The sequence below is a fragment of the Octodon degus genome, unplaced genomic scaffold (assembly GCF_000260255.1).
Source record: "Octodon degus isolate 3935 unplaced genomic scaffold, OctDeg1.0 scaffold00062, whole genome shotgun sequence".
NCBI lineage: Eukaryota > Metazoa > Chordata > Mammalia > Rodentia > Octodontidae > Octodon > Octodon degus.
Window position 1 is genome coordinate 8,213,841 of NW_004524638.1, and position 20,128 is coordinate 8,233,968.

A 20,128-nucleotide genomic window follows, 5' to 3' on the forward strand; every position below is an offset into this window, starting at 1 on the left:
CCCCGCGTCCCCGCCGCGGACGCACGGCCGCGAGCGCGCGTGCGCCCCTCCTACGTCGCCGGGAGCCCGGCCAGAGCGAGCGCGGGCCCGGCGCGCAGGAGTGAAAAGGAGGCGGCGGCCGCGGCTGCGAGCAACAGATCCCGGCGCCGCGAGCAGACGCTCTTTGCGGCGGGGTCATTTCTTTTCTCATTTTTTTAGTAATAATTAAATCTGAAAATCTTCCTTTTTTTAAATGGCGCTGGCCCGGGGTCGGCGGGCGGCTTTCTCTGCATCAAGATGGGCTTTGCCGTCTCCGTCGTGGGCACCAGTGGTGGCCTGATTGTCAGTTTTCTCCGGGCATTTTTGAGGCCAGGGGCCGAGCCGTGCATGTAGGCAAATCGCCCGGCGGATCGGTCTGGTTCTCGGCATCATTGTTATTGGGGGCGGAGAACAGTGACTCGCGCACCCGCGCCCTGCAGACCAGGCTGCAGGCCGGCCCCGAGGGCGAGGTTCCTGCCGGGTGACGAGCCCGGCCCGCGCAGTCCAGCGGCCCGCGAGTGCGTCCTCCTGCGGCGCCGGGAAAATGGAGGCTGTGATTGAGAAGGAGTGCGGCGCGCTCGGCGGCCTCTTCCAGACCATCATCAGCGACATGAAGGTAGGACGCCGGGGCGGCCGCCGTGGCCCCCGTGCCCCAAGACCGCGGGCCTTCGGCGCCGGCGTGGCCGCCCAGCCCTCGCCGGCGGCGCGATCGCCTGCCACCTGCGGGAGCTCGCGGCCGCCGGTGTCACCTGCTTCCCCTGCTCGGGCTCCGTTGCGGGCGGTCACCAGGCGGGCGACCCCCGGGGGGTGTCTGCTATCTCTACTGTGTCCCCGCGCATTATCCCGACGGCGCCTCGGCTCTTCGCTCTGGCGACCGGGGCCCTCCCTGGCTGCAAGTTTTCCATTGTCTGTCCCTGGGCTGAGTGCTAGCGCCCGGTGGAGCCAGGACACTCTGGCGGACACCTGATTCTTTGGGGCTCGGGGTGGGGACGCTTGGCGCGGTGGCGGTTAGGGAGGGAGGGCTCGGCCTGGCCTTAGGAAGGCGTCCTCTGCCTGGTAGGTAGGAGGGAGGCCTCCCTCCTCGGCTTTCAGGTCTACCTGGAAGAGGGGAGTGAACAAATTATTAATTATGCTGGTGCGGAGCTGGTGAAGGTGTTCGTGCCTTCCCTCAATCCTTGTGTGGGGGGCGCGGGTAGAAGTTCCCAGAGCAGCCCAGGAGGGGCCCCTAAACTGAGACTTGCAACCTGAAAGGAAAATCTGGGGACCCCAGAACAACTGCCTCACCCCTTCAACACACAGACACACACACCCCACTCCAGCTTTTCTCTTGGAAGGATCGTGGGGAGATTGTGTGTGTGCGTGCGTGTACGTGCGCGCGTGTGTGTGTGTGTTGGGGGTGGGGAACAGCACTCTGGTTTTTCCTGCAAAGGGTGGGACTGGAGATAACCTGATCCTCCGATGTGGATTTTCTGGGGCAGAGATAGACCAGGGCCCTATGTTACTCATCCGTAGGAAATACAGCCAGCCGGAATAGCTAGCTGGAGGTAGCGATTGGGGGCGGTGAGCTGGGGGATTTTTTTCCCCCCATGTGTATTTAGGGAGCTTCTCTTTGGCTCCAGTCCAGTCCCAGTTTGCCTCGACAGATCCGGGAGGGGGTGTTTAATTAAGAGCTCGGCTTCCAAAAGAGTGGGCACGTTTGGAAAGCTGCGCGGGGAAGTGGGTGTGGACAGCCCCTCTCCAGCCGCTGCCTGGCGCCTGGAGAAGCTTTTGTCTGATGAAGTGCAAGGTTTGGAGAGGCTTCATGCCTGGAGATGGACTTCGGGAAGGAATGCTCAGCTGTCACTGCCTGCTTCCCCTTTTTGGAACCAACTGCCACCTCACCCAGGGTGAACTTAGTCGAGGTGCCTCTTCTTGGTTTTGTCCATTTTAAAATCCTGCATAGCTTGTGTCTTTTATCAGAAATTGACATTCGTGTGGCCTAATCTGTAGCCAGACCCCGCTTGCCCAGGAATGCCTCTAATCCAGTCATTCGGAATTAGATGGATTAGGTCCTCTTCAAAGACAGGCCCTTTCATTCCTTTGCCCCTGTCCACATAGAATTAACGAAGTGCTCTTTTGAACAAAGATAGGGGCCTCTTCTGTGGGCGTCCACATTTATTGTTAATTTAAGTTCTCCACCCCTTCTAGTCAAACGAGATTTGGTTTAAGGCACTCAGGGTAAATTCTGATCTCCAGAAGAGGAATTTGAGATGGGTTGGTAAAGCTGTGTTTTGTGTCTTTTGGAGAAGCGATAAATAGATATTTTTAATTCTTGAGTAGTAAGGAGGAACCAGGTCCCTAAATGATCTCACTGTAGCTCCAGAATAATCACACCTGGAGTTTTTTCTCTTTGTTCTTTAGTCCAGAATACACACTCAGTTCTTCCCAGTGCCTGGTTTGAATCCAAAGCCCCTGGGAAGGTATTCCTTCCCCAAGGGTGGGCTCTTAAGTCTTCTCCCTTCCATATCCTAGTTACCGGATGGTGTGCTCTGTCCAGGAATTTGTGGGTGCTAAGATTTTTTTGCAAGGTTCTAGTTTAAAAAATATGAGTCCCTTTAGTACTGACTCTAGTTTGTAGATCCTGAGTTCTTTGCCTTTGAGTTTGATAGGTTTAGTCAGCATCCTGTGGGAAAGCATTTATTTTAAAGGTTTTTGGTTTGTATTGTTTCTTTTCCAGCACTGAAAGATCTTAAAAGCTAGATAGAGTGGAAGACTAAATTATGTATTGGTTTCTGTAGAATTTTAGACTTTTGGAAAGTAAAGGGATGAGGAAAAATGGGGTGTCTGATTTCCAAGATTGTATGTACATGTGACAATTCGGATTATTTTTAGGTTCTTACTAAGACTTTTTCATGAATTGGATGGCATGATATTTAAATGGCAGTTAAAAAATTAAAAATTTGACCATTTGGGATAAACATACAGACGGACACAGTTGCCTGAAAAGTCAGGTTTTTAATAACTGGAGTGAGCTAACTTTTTAATGACTTGCTGGTCTTTTTCTCCTTAAACTCCGTGACACATTTATCATGTCTTTGGTCCCTTTCAGTTTGCTTTGAGGGCGAAGTGCTAAATGTTAGAAGCTGATTTGGAATGCCATTTTTAGGTTATTTTCTGAAAAGTCATGTTGAATGGGGAGAAAAGGGTAAAGAAAATACTTTTCTAATTAATGTTTGTTTCTTTAAAATGTATAGCAGTGCAGGAAGGGAATTAATTTCCTCTTTGGAGGAAAAAACAAAACAAAACAAAATGGAGTAAATTCCAGGCCTGATACTGTCCATCTTCTAAAACTAAGAAAGCTCAAGACGGAGAAAAGCTAGAGAGGATTCTTGGGGCCTTCTAGAGAAGCTTCATTCAGTCCTCAGCAGTTAGGGTACGTGTGTTTTCCCCTTTTTAGGAGAAAGGTATGGAAGAAATCCTCACTTCTCTCCCTCCCAGTATAGCACCATGTAAAATAAGCAGCAGCTGTTAAATAACTTATTGATTCCTTGATGGGAGGCAGCCTGGTGTCCTTCCCCCTTTCCTCCACCCTGCGGTGGTGGTGCGTGTGCAAAATCACTTACTGGTTGCCCTTGCCCGGATCGGTGTAAATCACCCATCCAATTGTCTGGTATGTGTTGGTCCCAGAGGAAAGGGGAGACCAAAGCTATTCATAGGGCTGGAGGGAAAGGACTTCATTGGTTTGCCTGGAGAAGCAGTGGTCTGGCTGTGGCTGGGGACCACATTAATGAGGTCCTGGAATTTTTTTCTTCTTTTTTTAAAATCCAGGTCCTAGGGAGGACAGCCTAAGTACTGTAAACAGATTTATGTTGTTGCTTTTAAGTAATTGAACCCGCATCTGGTGGTAGTTAGGTTTTTTTTTGTTTTGTTTTGTTTTTTAAACCAGGGAGTTTTGGTGGCCAAACTTGAGGGCATCTCATCCTAGGGTTGTCTGTCTTCTTTTAATAATTAACTTAAAAAAAAAACTTAGATGCTAAAATCAAATATTTTCCTTACTGTGGTTGCTTAAGCCTCGGAGTCAGGAGGCGGGCCGGGTGCTCCAGGAGCACTTTGCCCTGGCTGAGCAGAGTGCTGGGGCTTATATAACGTGATGGGGTGAAAAGCAGCCAACCACACCTGACTGCTCCTCACCACGTGTCACCGTAGGCGGGTGTCCTGTTACTGGCACCTGTGCAGAGCAGAATGGGGGCCTTGTTCAGTTCCTCCCTGGTGTGCCCCCTCTTCCCTTGGCCATGAGTATCCTTTGTCCTAACTTCTGCCTAAAATTAAAAGTGCTACAGGGACTTCTTTGAATTTGATGGAAATCTCTTTGTGGTTTGAAAGCACGTCATGATATTTTCCCTTGCTTATCATGAGATCGAGAGCATGGGTAGTGGGTCTAGCACCGGATCAAGATTGCAGGCCTGTGTTTTTCCCTTAAGCTGACTTGGAGTTCCTGTCAGGAGAGATGTTCCCTTTCTTGGTGCGTATGGAGGGCCTGCTACATGGAAGGTCTTTTGCTAGGCCCTGCCTTGAGGAGCTGCCTACCTGAGGGCTGTCGCCTGGCAGTGGCCATGTGACATGGAGGCCGTGAGAGAGCACTTGGTCCTAAGCCCATTCTCTAGGATGGTGCTGAAACCCAGCCAGGGCCTCAGCCAGGGGCCAGGTACTTTACTCTGGAGGTAGGCTGCTCTGTGCAAGTGCTTACAGCCGCAGAAGAAGGCAAGTGGAGTCCCTGAACAGGACAGATGGCGGCCCCATGTTGGCTTTTCTTGTAGCCAATGGCTGTGTCTGCTTAGGGTTTTACAGATTCCTCATTGAGGGCCAGTGGGAGGAGGAAGCGGTAAAGATGTCGTAAAATCGCCAGCAGACAACCTGGAGTGGGTGCTTATTCAGAGATTAGGGGCTCTTCTGTGTGTATCCCTCTTTCTGGCTGAGTGTTTCTGGACCAAAATCCCTTGGAAACCTTACTTAATCATATTGTTTAGAACTTGTTTGTTGTTTTGAAATTGTATGATTTATAATGTCCCAGAGAGAAGGTTATTCCTAGGTCACAGTTTACATGGCAGAGAGGCTCAGTCGGCCTTGACCTGGTTGGGCTGTGACTAGAGATATTCTCTAGTAACATGTTCTCCTTGTGTGCTGGTTGTTATCAGTGATGTTGTAGGCACCAAAGTTTGCTGGGATTTAAGCAAACAGGAATACAGCATTCCCAGTTACATTTGCATTTCATGTGAATGGAAAGCGGCTTTTAGCGTGTGTCCCATACAGGCTGTGTCTTCTCAGCTGCTGGCCGCTTGTCCTTTGCCCTCTTCTTTTGCATCTTGGCTATAGAGAAAAGAAAGAAGCTAAAATGATATTTGATAATTTGGCTAGCTCGTTTGCAGTTTTTAAAATTCTTGGAGGGCAAAAGGTTGAAAGTATTGATCCCTTAAATGCTTTATCTGTTGTTTTATCTTGCCTTTTCTATCTTTGTGAGGATTTGTGGCAGCTGGTCCGAGTTCTTTCGCAATGAGACCTTTTAGACATTCAGATTGGGTATTGAAAAATGAGATCATTTTGGATTCCCCATTACTTCTTGGTACTGCCTTTAGGAGGCTTCCCCCCTCCCCCGCAACCCATACTTGTGCAAAAACAAGTAACACTCCTCTAACCAAACAACCAGAAGGACAGATGTAGCTGCTTAGGATGTTGGATAAGACATATTTGGGGCCTCTTACACAAAAGTGATGGATTCCCTGAGCTGTTAGCTCAGATTTGTAGATTGTGTAGCTGATCTGGCCTTATTAAGTAGCAAACGGGGAAGACAGAGTGAATTAATTGTCTGAGTATTAAGGAAACCTATTGTATTTGATTGCTGAAGTTCTACCTTCAATTAGATTCAGACTGCAAAAATTTTCGTCTGAGGAAGTGCCACAAAAACACCCTAGAAGCCGTTGCCAGCGCAGAATGTCTTGGGAGCAGCTCATCCACTCCGAAGTGTCCCACACCCCTAAGTCCTCGCGAGGCCTTGGCCTGGGCTCTCACTGGTCTCTGCTGTGGCCTCATTTGTGTCAAGCGGCTGTTTTTTACCCAAGGGCCAGCCTGAAGGCTATGGTTGGGTTCCAGGCTCTAGTGTGCTGCTTGGCACATAGTAGTGCTCATTCTTTGTGCTGGAGTGTAGATAGGACTTGGTGAGGACCTACTGTGTGCTTGGTGTGCACGATGCCTGTTGTCCCCTCCTCTACCCCTCTTATTGGTGAGAGAACGGGGATGGAGCAGTGTGTTGTGTGAGGCTGTGGTAGGGTGGAGCTGGCATTCAGGCCTTGGCCTCTGACCCAGAGCGCTCATCGGCGGAGTGGAGCCGGTTGGGAGTTACTTTTAGAAGTCAGCGCTTCACTTGCTTGATTCTTGCGGGAGGCTCAAGGGGGGCATCGGGGTCTTTTCTGTCTCTAGCCCAGAGCCAGCCTGGAATAAAGGGCTTTAACCCAGTGGCTGGGAGGACCCTTAAGGGCTGGGCCGCTCAAATCCAGCACTGCCATCTTAGTGAAAAACCTTTAATTTTTGAGGCATTAATGTATTGTGCTTCCTTTTTCTGCTTATTGATCTTCAGCACATGGCTTGGCATGCCCTTTCGTTTGGCTTCTGTGGTGCGCAGAGGCTGGAGGAGCTTCAGGGCTAGGCCAGATCGTGGGGTGTTTTCCGAGACTGCCATGGGTTCAGAGACTGTATCCCCGAGGTTGGGCTGCTGTGTAAGCCTGGTACCTCCTCCCTCTTCTATAATCATATGCATTAACCAAGTTCACCCAGAGTTCATGACTCCTCAAAGGGAACTCTTTACCTTGAACTCATTTTGTGTCCAGACCTTGTAAAAGGGCTTTCTGTGTTTAATTACCTCCTGGTAGCTTCCAGTTTGGATTGAGTAGGTAGAGCCCTTGCAGGTCTGCCTCTGGAGTTCAGGGGCTGGCCACAATCCCTCCTTCCTGTGTGGATTCTTGGCATAGAAAGACTTGGTCCTGGTTCCTAAGTGGTTTTTCTTTTCCTGTCTAGTTTAAGTGGGTGAAAAAAAAATCAATCGAGTGTCTTTTGAACTGTGTCTTTTTATTTGTTTTCTTTGCCTCAAAGAATTGGACAGCAGTAAAACCACTGGTTTGGTCAGCATTAGCGGCCTTGTGAGCTGCTGCAGGTGGGTGGCAGGTGTTGTCTGGGGTTTTCTTCCCTGCCACCTGCCATAAAACAGGGCTTTCCAGGGCAGGAGGAGTGGGCTTGGACAGGGACCAAAATGCTGGGCAGGGGTGCCCCACTGGGAGGAAGGGGTACGTATGGTGGTAAGGAAGGCTCCATTAGTTCTGGGAGTTGGAGGATCAGGGCTTGGGCGCTGTTCTTCTGAGGCTCCCAGTCAGTGCTCTGGGTGCTGTCCTGGGTACCAGGATTTTGGAGGCACCCCGGGTAATTCTAGCACGTAGCCAGGCCTGAGACCCCATCAGCTGGTGGAAACCAGCACACACTTTCAGCCTCAGTATAAGAACATCTTTTGATGTGAGCACAACATGAACAGACTTACCCTCAGCTGAACGATGTGGAGGTGGTGAGTTTTGTTAGGAGTCATTTTACCATAGTTGACAATAAAAAAGTTAAAATTATAGTGAAGCATTAGGTTAAGTTTTTGAGTGGAATGCAGGATTGAACTCAGGCCCTTATACACACTAGGTAAATTCTGTACCACCGAGCTACACTTTAAATCGTAATATAAATCACCAGCAACAAAATGTAATTCAGGGTTCTTCGCAGTTTTATTGATCTGTAAATTGTGCTTTTCTGCAAGATGAAAATTGTCAGATGCGCCTGGCATTGGCCACTTGTGAGGAGTGAGCACACAGAATGTGGCCAGTGTAATCAAGGAACTGAATTTTTAGTTTGATTCACTTTAGTTTAAATTTAAACAGTCATATAGGACCACAGGCTTCTATGCTGAACAGCAAAGATCTATAGGAGAGGACTTGAAAAGGGCTAGGGGACCTGCTTCAAGCTAGAGTCCTGCTCAACCTTCCACCTCCTGCTGGCTGCAGTGTGGAAATTCCATCCTGTAGAAATCCTGCAGCACCTGCTGACTTTGGTGTCAAAGGGATCTGGGTTTGAATGCCGTAGACAAGATACCCCCTCTCTCTGCCTTAGTTTCCTCTTCTGTAAAGTAGGTTTAGAGCACCCACCTTGGGGTTACTGTGAGGGTTCTGGAATAAAGAAATTTTTGTCAAAGTCACATGAGTGCCTGGTGCCCGGACCCTTGTGTGACACCTGCTGTACCACACTGTCCTGTGGTTTTGGGAGTGGAGCTCTCTGTAGTTCCTAGCAGAATACTCTGCCCATAATGACATTCAGGTTTCAGAAAAGACAAGAAATATGGCATAAATACTTCGAGAGAATATATTGCACATACACAGCAAAGTGATGGTGTGCCCGCTGGCTGCTGGGTGCTGCTGCTGGGAGCAGTGTGCCTGTCAACGAGACAGTGACCGTCTGGCCTGAAGCTGTTCATTCCAGAAAAGGGGCAGGGAGGTAAATTGGAATTCAGTGTGAGTCAAGCCATGACAGAGGTCTGTGCAAGGTTTTCTGGGGGTCGGTCCTCAGGTGGGCTTCTGACTCCTGTGTGAGAGCGGGAGGATAGAGCCACCGGAGGCGTTTGGTTAGGTGGCATGCCAACCTAACACTGTTTTGGTGTACTTACTCAGGCCGTGTTAACATGCCTGGCACCAGCAGGCTCTATTCTAAGTGCTTTGACAGATAGTGTAAGGACTCATTTAATCTCCCGCCAACCCAGTGAGGGAGTGATATGCAATCAGCACTGTATCGTAACTGCCGCGAGCCCCCATTTTAGACAGGGACACTGAGGTGGAGAGGTGAAGCCTCATGCCGTACCTGGCTGGTGGAGGGAGACTGGAAGCTCATTCAAGCCCAGGGTCAGCAATCTTGTCTACCGCGCTAGGTTGGCACTCGCAGTGTGCTGTTCTAGGATTTCTTTTCCAATTTCTGTGTTGGGCGCGTTTATTTCACTGCCTATTTTGATGATGGTCCTACCTCTACTTTCAGGACTTAAGGGGAGCCAGGTACGCTATGTGCAAAGCCTGGCTTGCCTCTGGGTTCCCGAAGCTTTAAAGGGCCTTCCTCTGTTCCAAGAGGAATGTGACCAGCTCTTGACCTGGAATCTGGGGGCAGTGGTCCCCCCGCAGGTGCCTTTAACTTGGCAGCAGGGAGAAGTCTGTGGGAACTGTGAGGCCCAAGTGACAACTGCAGGGCACATTTGTGGTGCTTCTGGAACCTTCCCTCTAAGATCCTAGGAACAGCTTGCACCCTATAGACTGAGGGAAACAGGAAAGGGAGTACTGGAGACAGCTGCAGAGACTGTGATGAGTTCCCGGGCCGGTGAGGCCTGGGCTCACTTCAGAGGCAGGCGCAGCCCCTGAGAGCCTTCAGCCAGTAAGGAAGTCTTTGAGTTTGGTTTAATGGTCGCTCTTTGTTTTGAAGTGATTGTTTATTGAACTTCAAAGCCTCTTCCACAGCAGGATGTGCTCTTGGGCCTGAATGATTGCATCAGACACCCCAATAGGAAGCAGGTAGTGGGGAGCAGAGCCAGCAGGAACCCGTGGCCAAGTCGTGAGTCTGAGCTGCTGCTGGCAGGACTGAGGTCGCCTCATAACTAGAAGGAGACCCGGAGTCCCCTGGAACCTGGTCCCTGGGAACCTGGCCTCTTTGATGTTGTGCTGGCACTAATTAGGGGCACCCTAATTAAGCGACCGACCGAGGAGACAGCTTTTAACTAAAAAAAAATCAGCAAATGTTTTGAGAACATTTCTTGAGGGATTACTTCTCAATGATTATGCAAGTAATACAAAGTTAATGGAAGAAAAACTAGAAACTTCAATTAGGTAAAAAAAAAAAAATGTGACCCATAAACACTTGATTACAAAGTGGGTTAGGTACACAAGCCCACAGCATGCACGCATTTCAAACAGAGGGGCGTGTACCTGATGCTGTGTTATCACTCTGTGACCTGGTGGCCTCCTCTTTCCTGTGTGTTGTCAGACAAGCTGGGTTTGATAGCTGTGTACTGTCGCACTGTTCTGTGTGCCTATAATTAATTAATTTGGTTGGCGCGTATTTGAGGGCCTACTGTGTGTTTAAGTTTAAAGTGCCCGGATGGCAGCGCAGGGAACAAAATGGATGCAGATGCCTTCTCTCTGGGAATCTACATGCTGGTGCAGTGAGGCTGGCTGGCGAGGGACAGAGGAATACGTGAGCTGTCTCTTTGTGGTTCTGCGCAGTGGGAAAGACTGGGTATTGTGGCTGTTTTATCAGTAGAATGATGAAGGAGGGCCTCCGAGAAGATAACACACGAACAGCAACTTATGAATCCTGTGGCGATCAGGGGAAGAACGTTCTAGGCAAGGAAAGAGCATGCGCCTCGGAGCTGAGGTGGAGCACTGCTTCCTCCATTGAGATTTAGGTTGCGACCCGTTTTTCACTAGTTGGAAGCCAAACTTCAGTGGGCATGTCCTTGTAGCTCAATGATCCCCGCTGCAGGATTTCCTCCAGGCCCCGAGGCACGAGCTTTTCTAGGTTTTTGAAACCTGTTGAAAGTCTTCCAAAGAGGACGTCTTAGTTCACATTCTTATGTGTGGGGGCTCATCCCCGGGATCACTGTGGAATGAACTAGATGTGTACATCAGGAGGAGAAATCGCTGAAGTCCCAGCTTCCAAGGCTCAGAGGAATGTGTGGCATTCTGGCTCTTGGACTGGTTCTCCAGTCTTGCTGTCTGCAGTGTATGTGTAATTTGTGATGAGCAGGAGTGGCCCAGGAGTGGGCTATCTAACAGATTCCAGGGCCTCAGGCTCTGGGACTTTGTGTAAATCCAGAGTCTACAGATTTTCGTGAACATTTGAGCGATTCTCCTAGGTCTTGCTGGGCTTGTGCTATGAGTAGGGGTTGTGGGCTGAGCACCTCATCTGCAGCTCATGAGATGAGAAAACCCCTTCTTTTTTTTAACTTTATGTATTTGGTATAGGAACTTGCCACGCAGCTTGGACTCAGAGTGATCCTCCTGGCTCAGCTTCTGCAGCACTGGGATTACAGGGCACGCCTGGGGTTCCAGGGCCAGCACGGAATGTGGTACTGGGGATTGAACCCAGGTCCTTGCGTTTGCCTAGGCAGGCACTCAGACCACTGAGCTATCGCCATGGCCTGAGTAACCCCCTTCTTTATGATCCCCACTGCCATGATTGTACTTAAGCATGTGTTCTAAGTGGACAAACGGAGTTCTGGGCCCCCAAATAGCACCATCTGCTCTACTTTCTTTTGCTAGTTCTTTGTGTAAGAAGCATTTCTTCCCTTCTTTTATTCCTTCCTCTCAGCCAGGAAAATTCTCATTTATTCTCTGAGACCCAGATGAGGCTCCACCCCTCTCTGGGAATTGTGCACTGTCTCCACCTTCCAGTGCTCTATGCCTGGAGCATGCTACCTTCCAGGCCTTTGGGATTGGTGGCCGGCATGCCACCCTTCTTCTTATAGGCCGAGTCTCTTGGGACGTCACCCGTTTACCTCTGCATGGTCTATCTACAGCTCAGGCAAGGCCTGTGCATAGTAGGTACTTACTAAACACCCCAGTCAGGAAGACCGGTGTTGTATGTGAGCTCATTAAAGCAGTGCCGGTGACGAGTCAGCCTTCTAAGCACTCACATTTTGCATAGTCTCAGAACCATCCTTCGAGGTAAGATCTAACTACTAGGTGATTGGGAGATGACAGACCTACACTGGGCATTTAAGTAACTTGCTAAGGCTGCCCACTGAGTAGATCTGAAGTTGAGTGGACTGACTCCAGAGTAATGGTCGTAACCACTGGAACCCAGCAAGCCTTCCAGGTTCTTGAATGGGGCTGCCACCAGGGCCCTCTGTGGAGGCAAGCCAGTGTGTACCCCCCACCCTGTGGGTACAGAAGTACATACAGGTGCCACGTTTTGGGTAACTTTGGTGGCTCCTGCCTGTTCACTGCCCATCAGAGTGTCATTCCTGGCAGCTGGGGTGGTGCTACCTTTGCTTGCCCCAAAGGAGGAATCTGTTCCACAGACACTGGCAGAATACACACTAACGCATGCATAGCGGAGTGACGCCGTAGCCCTGGTGAGGTTCCATGTGGCCATCACGCTGCACCTACCTGGAGGCTGTCAACACTGGGGAAGGGTAGAGGGTGGACCCTGGAGTGCTCAGTTAGGGAACAGAGATTAAGCCTGTGCACCTTTCTCTCTAGGCCATGGTGTTTATGCAAAGTGCTGCAGGCATTGGCCTTGAGAACCAATCCCTAAAAGGCAGAAATGGTTCTGGGCTTGGGGGCCAAGTTGGAGAGGACACGCCCAGGGAAGAGAGGGGGGTCTGAAGCAGTGCTGATAAGACTTGGGCTTTTAGGGGCCAGCAAGATAGCTCAGTGGACTAAGCGCCTGCTCAGGCAAGCGCAGGGACCGTGGTTTGAACCCCCGTACCACGTGCCACGCTGGCTCTGCCCCTGGGCATGCTGAGCTGGCCGCAGAGTCCTGGCATGGTAGCACTCACCTATAATCCCAGCTCTGGGGAGGCTGCAAATAGGAGGATCACTGTGAGTCTGAGCTGCATAGTGAGACCCTGCAACAACCAAATACATTAAAAACAACAACAACAACAACAAAAATCCCCCCAAAACAACGTGGGTTTTCTCTGGTGGTAGGCCACTGGACGTTTTGCTTGGGGGCACTGTCCCATGTAGATACAGGCAGGAATGAACATATGGAGCAGTAACAGCTTTGGACTCTCCCTGTACACTAGGGTGGAGCTTAGGAGGAATGGAAGACATCTACTGTCCTGGGAGGCATAAATGCACACGGGTGCTGCTTCTGAGCCCTTCAGTCAGCCACTCTCGTGACGCGGAGTATCCCCTATCTGAGATGAACTTATGCGGCAATTGCATTTTAAAAAGAAAGGGTGTAATTTAGCAGCAGTTAATGGAATAGACTGAGTGTGAGGGCAGATCCTTCCCTGGCGTTGGACAGATGAGCCCTCTCTGGGGCTCTTTTCCCAAGGTAGGAAGCAGCTGTCAGATCCAGCGCTGCCAGCTGCCCTCCCGGGTTGCTGCGAGCTATCTGGACCTCCAAGCAGAAGGGCCTACTTGCACAGTCACCTGAATGTCAGGGGGTTCCATAGCTTTGAACATTCAGGTCACTCAAATGGAAGGCGGCAGGGAGGCAGGCAGTCGTTTACCACCTCTTCTTCCCCTCTTTTGTTGAGGGAGGGGCTGTCTCATGATAAAGGAAATAAGGCAGTAAGTATCCACTTGGGTTGTGTGTGTGTTGGGGACAGGCTGGGGAAGTGGAAGAATAGAGGCAGCTGGGTTTTATTGTCAAAGAAACGTGGAGCATGAAACACACACACATATTGTAAAACAGACCAAGACACGTAGTTGCAGTTGCTGGCCAGCCACGGATGCCAGTGACGGTGGCCAACATCATCTGCTCAGAAAGCTGTCCTAGACCTGCTGCCCAGTCCTGTGGACACCAGGTACACGTGGTTGCTGAGCCCTGGAAACTGGGCCAGTGGGACTGAGACCGTGACTGTTCTGTTTTATTCTTTTTAAATTGAAATTTAGCCCCATGTGGCTGAGGGCTTGGGGATAGACAAAAGAATACTTACTGATAGAACTGTAAAAAAAAAAAACAAAAACAAAAACAAAAAAACTTTGGTGATACAGTGGACATATTTGTTGAGTTTTTAAAATTTTAAGTGGAGACATAGCCACATGTCAGAAAACAGACAGTCTGGGCATCAGACGTAGTAGTCTAGTAGTGCGGGGGGAGGAAGAACCTGCTGCCCTGACTTAGTGAGGGTGTAACAGTTATCACTGGAGCATTCTGTGAGGGGGGCCCGACCGGAGCACTTTCTGTGGTGCAGTCCCCCTTTTTATAGCCATATTTATTATTGGTGTGCTCGGGCAAATGGGTGAGGGTGGCAACCATTGATTATCCCCAGGGCTGTCATTGGCATGATGGACAGCGGTAATTAGTGGATTAAGCAAGTCCCAATTAGAGAATAAAAGCCCTGGACTGGTATTTATGATGGATGGGCTTACCCAGTGCCTTTTATCTGAGGATTGTAGGAGTCCTTCATCTCACAGGCTGGGTGGGGAAGTGTGGTTTTGGGGACGGCACTGTGACAGGCGTTCATGGGCCCTGGCCCTCCTCCTGCACACCCACTGCTGGAGGCTAAGCAGGTTCTTGTCTTGTGCCTCAGGAACTGAAGGGTCCAGAGGTGCCCAGCTTGGGCTGGGAGGAGCCAGGGGCTTCTCACGCTTCCTGGCCTTCCTCCTCTTTGAGTCCAAGCTCAGTGGGGATACACTGGAAGGAAAGAAGGGGTGCTGCTGGCCCTTCCTCATGACCCCTTTCTGCGGTCACTGCAGACCCAGGCGGATGTGCTGGCGGTGCTGCCGCCTAGCCTTGAGATGCACCTGAGAAGACTGCCTTGCTCCAGGGTCCAAGGAAGCCTCGATGAGAGGCGACTGTTACGCTTGCACAGGCGAAGGCAGCTGTGTGTTCCTTTCAGGCTGTTTCCTACACAAAGCATTGTTCTTGTTTTGGATTGCCATTTGCTGTAGAGCAGGCACCTGCCTGGTTTTTCCGGTAACCCGCAGCTCTCCGTGGGCTCCTTCCCTGGCTGTGATCAAGTGTGTGTTCTTGTCGCTTGCTGGGTTCTAGCAGGAGCCATATCTAAAGCAGGGTGAGACCAGCTGCCTGAGCTACTTTCTGTAGCCCCAGGCCTGGGCTGGGGGCTGGTTTTTTGGCTGCTTGGACCTCCCCAGAATCAGGAGCTCTTGGACCGAAAAGTCAGATCTGGCATCAAGGTTGAGCTGGGATCCCTTCGCTGCAGTCTCTTTTGGTCTCAGCTGCAGCCCCTGCCTGGACGGGGTCTGGTAAGCAGGGAATGAGAGTCCCTGCAAGGTGGTGTGCATCATGTGGTGGCCAGAGAGCTCTCGGACTAAGTGAGCCGCATCCCAGCACCAGCTTAGACCAAGAAAAGCAAATCCTGTCATTTTGCAAACTCCCCAGGGGATAAATATGTAAGCTAGAGTGTGAGAAATAGTGTGTGATACCTGGCAATTATTTAGAAGGGACAGATATCTAACAACCGTGGTGGTGATAGTGGAGCTCGTCAGGGTGCAGAGAGGGCCCGTCCGGGCCTGCACATTTGCTTCTTCTCTCCCTGCCGCGACCTCTGGTCAGCCGGCTTCTCTCTGGCATCTTCTTGCCCTGACAAAGTCCTCTGGGTTGGAACCCAACTCCCTGTGCCTTCTCCTTTGCTGGTGCCGACTTTATTCTCAACCAAATGGAGTCTCTTTCCTTATGACAGTCCTCCTGGCGCTCTAGCACCTCTCACATTGCCCCTTCCCTGGCCCAGGTCCCTGGCCTCCTCCTGTCCCCATATGGCAGCATGGTGTCCGGTTCCCTCTGCTGTCACAGTGCGGCCAAGCTGGGAGAAGCGGTCTTTGCATTATTTATGGAGAGCTGTTAGCCAACCGTGCCAGTGAATTACACACAGTTTATTCCCTGTGCCGTGTGTGGGATGCCTTCCCAGGCCTCTGTTTGACACAAAACAAAGCCAGATGCAACCCCAAGCCAAGTTGCAGTTGGCTGGGTCCTGATCCTTGTGTGCCGCAGATGCCTACCTGGGCCCTGACTCTGAGAGAAGAGTGGGACTCAGGTGTTCTCCAGACCTCACCCTTGGGGGTGAGGTTGCATGTACGTGGGGGTTGGGTCAGGTGGTCACCATGCCCTTGCAGAGTTCAAGGGCACAGAGGAGGCCCCTTTTCTAAAAATCAACATCACTTTATTATCCTTCTCTTCCCAAAGGGACCAGTCCACTGCACGATACGTGACCCTTCAGCTCGGTCCTCATGTTACCTAACTGGCTTGCAATTGTGTCATTCTCCATCTGAGCGAAGGCCACCCTGTCTTCCTCCATTTGTAGTTGTCTGTTTGTAGTTCATCTCTGGACCTCACCCTTGAAGGCTTGGTCACCCTTTCCAGCTTGGAAGAACCAGTTGTGTCCTCTGCTACGTTGTCATTGTGCCCACTAAGCCTCTTGCCTGGAAGATGGCTGGCTGCTAGACTACCAGTCCTGTGCTGTAGTGAGCTGTCTGTGAGTAGGGCTGACCCTGGAATGTGGGTGGGAAGGAGGTGCCCCAGAAAATTCTGGAAGAGGTAACATTTGAGCTAGGTAGAGTGATGGCTGAGTTGGAATTTTCAATTGTTGAATCCCTGTGGAGGTGTAAAGCCGGTGGTGGTATGGTGTTTGCAGGAGTGTAGTAGGAGCCCTGGCTTGCTGGCCAGAGAAGATGGTAGCGGGGTCATGTACTCAGGGACGTCTCTCCTCAGGTGGGAAGTGGGCTTGTCGTCGGCCTCGTGCAGGCCTGCTGCTCTTCTTCCCTTCCCATTCCTGTGGTGTAGGTCCTTTCCTTCGTTGTGGAGCCTGGTGTGATTGAGTTCTGTGTTCGACACTCTGCAGAGGAGCCCAGCGATGTCCTCCCCATGTGTCAGAGTCTCAGGTGGCTCCTAGGGCGTAGTCTTTTTTTCTGTGCCTGGGATTTTTGGATGACAGCAACCTGGGTGCTCAGCAGGAGCTTCGTTTTCTCTGATATAGGGGTCTGGAAAGTTGTGACAACTTGTATTCTCTCTGGAGAAGGTGGGGGGTCTCTGGTATGTTTCCAATCTCTATGAATGTGCCCTCCTAGGGACTCCTGCCCTGGGGCCAAGGCCCCTGGAAATGCAGCAGGGGCCTCGGGAAAGAGTTTTCTGGGACTTCTTGGTAGGTGGGCTCAGTGTAGGACATGAAGGACTACATTGGAATTGCCTTCTTAAATCATTCTGAGCGTATCCAGCTTGGTTAGCAGGCTTCTTTTGAAACTTGAATATGGTCTTCTCCATCAACTTGTACAGTAAAAATCCCTAGGGCCTTTTCTCTGTTGCCTCTTAATCTTTCTACAGTTGCCTTCCTCCGTTCTTACATCCTCTGAGCTTCTGAATTTGTGTAGTAAAACTACTTTCAGGTGGGTAGCAACTTTTTTCTTTGAAAGAAACTTATAAAAAAATCGGGACTAACCCAACATCACCTTGCCTCTGAGTTTTAGTAACATTTACACACTGTTTTTTTCATTTCCCAACAAGGAGGTTTTTGTCTTCTGTTCTTAGAAGTTGGTTTTTTTAAGACTTCATTAAATTACATACTGCCTAAAACAGGTGGGCTTAGCACTCAGATAGGTTGTCAGAGGAGAGAGCTGCTCTTGGCAGCCTTCTGCCTGAGTGGGTGTTCGTAGGCGGGGAGCTGCGTGCTGCACCCCTGGATGGGAGAGGGGACCGTCCTTGGGTTGCTAATTTGGTAAAGACTGAGATGAGGCTCTAAGTGGGGGCAGATAAGTAGTTTTTTAAGTGGTTCGGGCTGTCAGCGTCTTCAGGCAGGCGCATTCATTTCAAGATACTCCACTCTGCTGTTTGCTCAGGAGTGGCAGATGCGTCGTCTGGCACCACACTCCCAGCCGCCTCCGTGTGTTCCTGTCTTCACTGTGACTGTTTAACCCTGAGGTGTGTCCCCTGCTACCTGAGCTGGCTCTGCACTTAGGACTGAGAGGGACAGGCCTTGGCCTGGGTGTGTGGTTTGATTAAACAGGTTATTTTTTAGTGTCTTTCCCGGTGATATGCTGAGTGAGATTACCTGGCGCCTGCAAGCCTTTCTGTGTGTCGGGTACTGCCCTGAGCCCCTTTTTATGTATTAGCTAATTTGCTTTTTTTTTTTTTAACGTGTTTAGTACAGGGTCTCTGGGATCTCACTACACAGATCAGACTCAGTGATCCTCCTGTTTTCAGCCTCCCAAGGGCTGGGATTACAGGTGTATGCCACCACGCCCAGTCTCAATCGCCATCTCAGTGTGCCCTGGGGACAGGGCCAGCATGGAAAGCTGGGGATCGAACTTCAGTCCCTGTGCCTGCCTAAGCAGGTGCTTTGGTCCACTGAGCTATCTGGCTGGCCTAATTTGCTTATTTATATAGCATTTTGGGGGACATAATTTACATATCGTGCTTGTCACCTGTTTACATTGGTACAACACACTTTTTTTTTTTTTTTTTAATATGTTCAGCATTGTACAACTGACTGTGCACCACAATCAGTTTTGGTACATTGGCATCATCTGAAATACAAGTTCCAGAACCTTCACGAGCCATTTCCAGTCCCTGCCATGCTGGTCACTTCCTATCCCTGGGAACACAACTCCTAATGCTCACAATGTAAAGGACAGGTTATTTGGCTCCAGTTTCTGGTGGGTTCAGTCCATGGTTGGCTTGAAGGCAGAAGTGCGTGGAAGAAGAGCAAGTTAGAGGAAAGTTGCCTCATTGCAGGGCAGCCAGGATGTAGTGAGAAAAGGGAGGAGCTGAGAAGAATATTTGCTTCTGAGTCGCCCCAGGCCTCCAGCCAGGCCCCGCCTTCAAAGGCACATTTAGGTGCTGAACTTACCAGTGGATGAATCCACTCACATGGTACTCTAATCCAGTCACGTAAGACTTCCAAACAGTGAAGACTCCTGGGGGACAGTTACATCTAGACAGTAACACTTGTCACCCCAGTGTCCCCAGCACACCTGGCCCAGGCCCGGGCTTGTCTAGCGCTGTCTCCCTCTTTCTGCCTCCTCTGCTTTTCCTCTCCCCCATACCTGACTATGATTCCATATCCTTTGGCCAGCCTTTCCCTGTCCCTCCCACCTCTTAAGTACCCACACCTCCGGTCACCGCCATTTCACTCCTTCTGTGAGATCAGCTTTTCTAGATTTTGCACGAGTGAGTCTGTATGATCCTTGCCTGTGCCTGACATATTTAACTTAAAATACTGCTCTCCACAATGGCTATGTCGTTGCAAATGGCAGACTTCGTTATTTTTATGGCTGAGTAGTGTTCTGTTATACGGTGACACTGCAGATTCGTAGTTCACTCACCGATTGACGGACACATGGAAGGATTCTGTGTCCTTGCTATTGTAAACGGCGCTGCAGTAAGCATGCGAGTGGAGATGTGTGATTTCATTTATTCCTGGTACTTGTGTGAAGGCATGACATCCCTAGGAAAGGTCAGATGCCTTGAAGGGAAGTAGAGGGTGATGCTTGTGAACACCCGTGGGCTTTTTATCTTTTTGGTACCGGGGATGGAACTCAGGACCTTGTGCTTACCAAGCAGGTGCTTATACCACAGAGCTAAATAGGCTTTAAAAATTTTTTAATTAAAAAAAAATTATTTATTTGGTGCAGGTTCTGTGTAGCTCGGACTCATAGTGATCCTTCTGTCACAGCCTCCCCAGTGCTGGGATTACAGGCATGCGCCACCACACCTGGCCTTGGGGCCAGCATAGCATGCCCAGGGTTCCGGGGCCAGCACAGCATGTGGATGCAGTACTGGGGATCAAACCTGGGTCGTTACACTTGCCAGGCCCATGCTTAGATCACTGAGCTGTCTCCCCAGCTCACTCCCCATAGACTTTTTAAAAATCTCTTTCTGGGGACCTGCCCTTAGCTCAGTTGTTTAAGCACCTACTCGTGCAAAGGCGGTCAGGAGCAGGGTACCACGGTTCGATCTCCAGCTCCACCTGCCTTACCAGACCTGACCTTCAGGCAGCCTGAGCAAAAAAAAAAAAAAAAATCTCTTTCCTGGGTTTGTGGATTAGGATGAGACTGGCTAGATGAAGCTGGCCTTGATTCCCATAAGGGTGACGTCTGGACAGAGGGCGAGTTGCCAGCCAGAGGACTTTGATCCCCCGCCCTTAGCTCCTTAGTTAGAGGGTGTAGGTGTGGAGGGTACCTGTTCATTTCTGGACTTGGGAAGAACTTGGTCAGGGCTAACAGTGAGATCCTCATGGTGTTGCAGTGGGCCAGGATTGATGGCCTGAGTGTGCTCGAGGTTTCGGTACTGTGGTGAGTATTCGTCTGTTTTGGGGTTGAAGAAATCCCAAGGAAGACGCGTCGGACGCCCAGGTGCTGTCCCTAGTAGCTCAGGGTAGCTGCCTGTC

General features: G+C 50.4%; 1 protein-coding gene across 5 annotated transcripts in view; it reads left to right on the top strand.

Annotated features, from left to right (window-relative positions):
* Nucleotides 1-39: 39 nt before the first annotated feature.
* Nucleotides 40-20,128, top strand: part of Mtss1 (MTSS1, I-BAR domain containing) — a 147,952-nt gene continuing 127,863 nt past the window's right edge. For 2 of the 5 annotated variants that reach the window (XM_004634423.3, XM_004634424.3), the window contains exon 1: nt 40-634. In XM_004634423.3, the coding sequence (XP_004634480.1) occupies nt 563-634 (72 nt within the window). In that variant the 5' untranslated portion in view covers nt 40-562. The remainder of the gene's footprint in view (nt 635-20,128) is intronic. The other 3 variants (XM_023718773.1, XM_004634426.3, XM_023718775.1) reach the window with 2 other exon arrangements.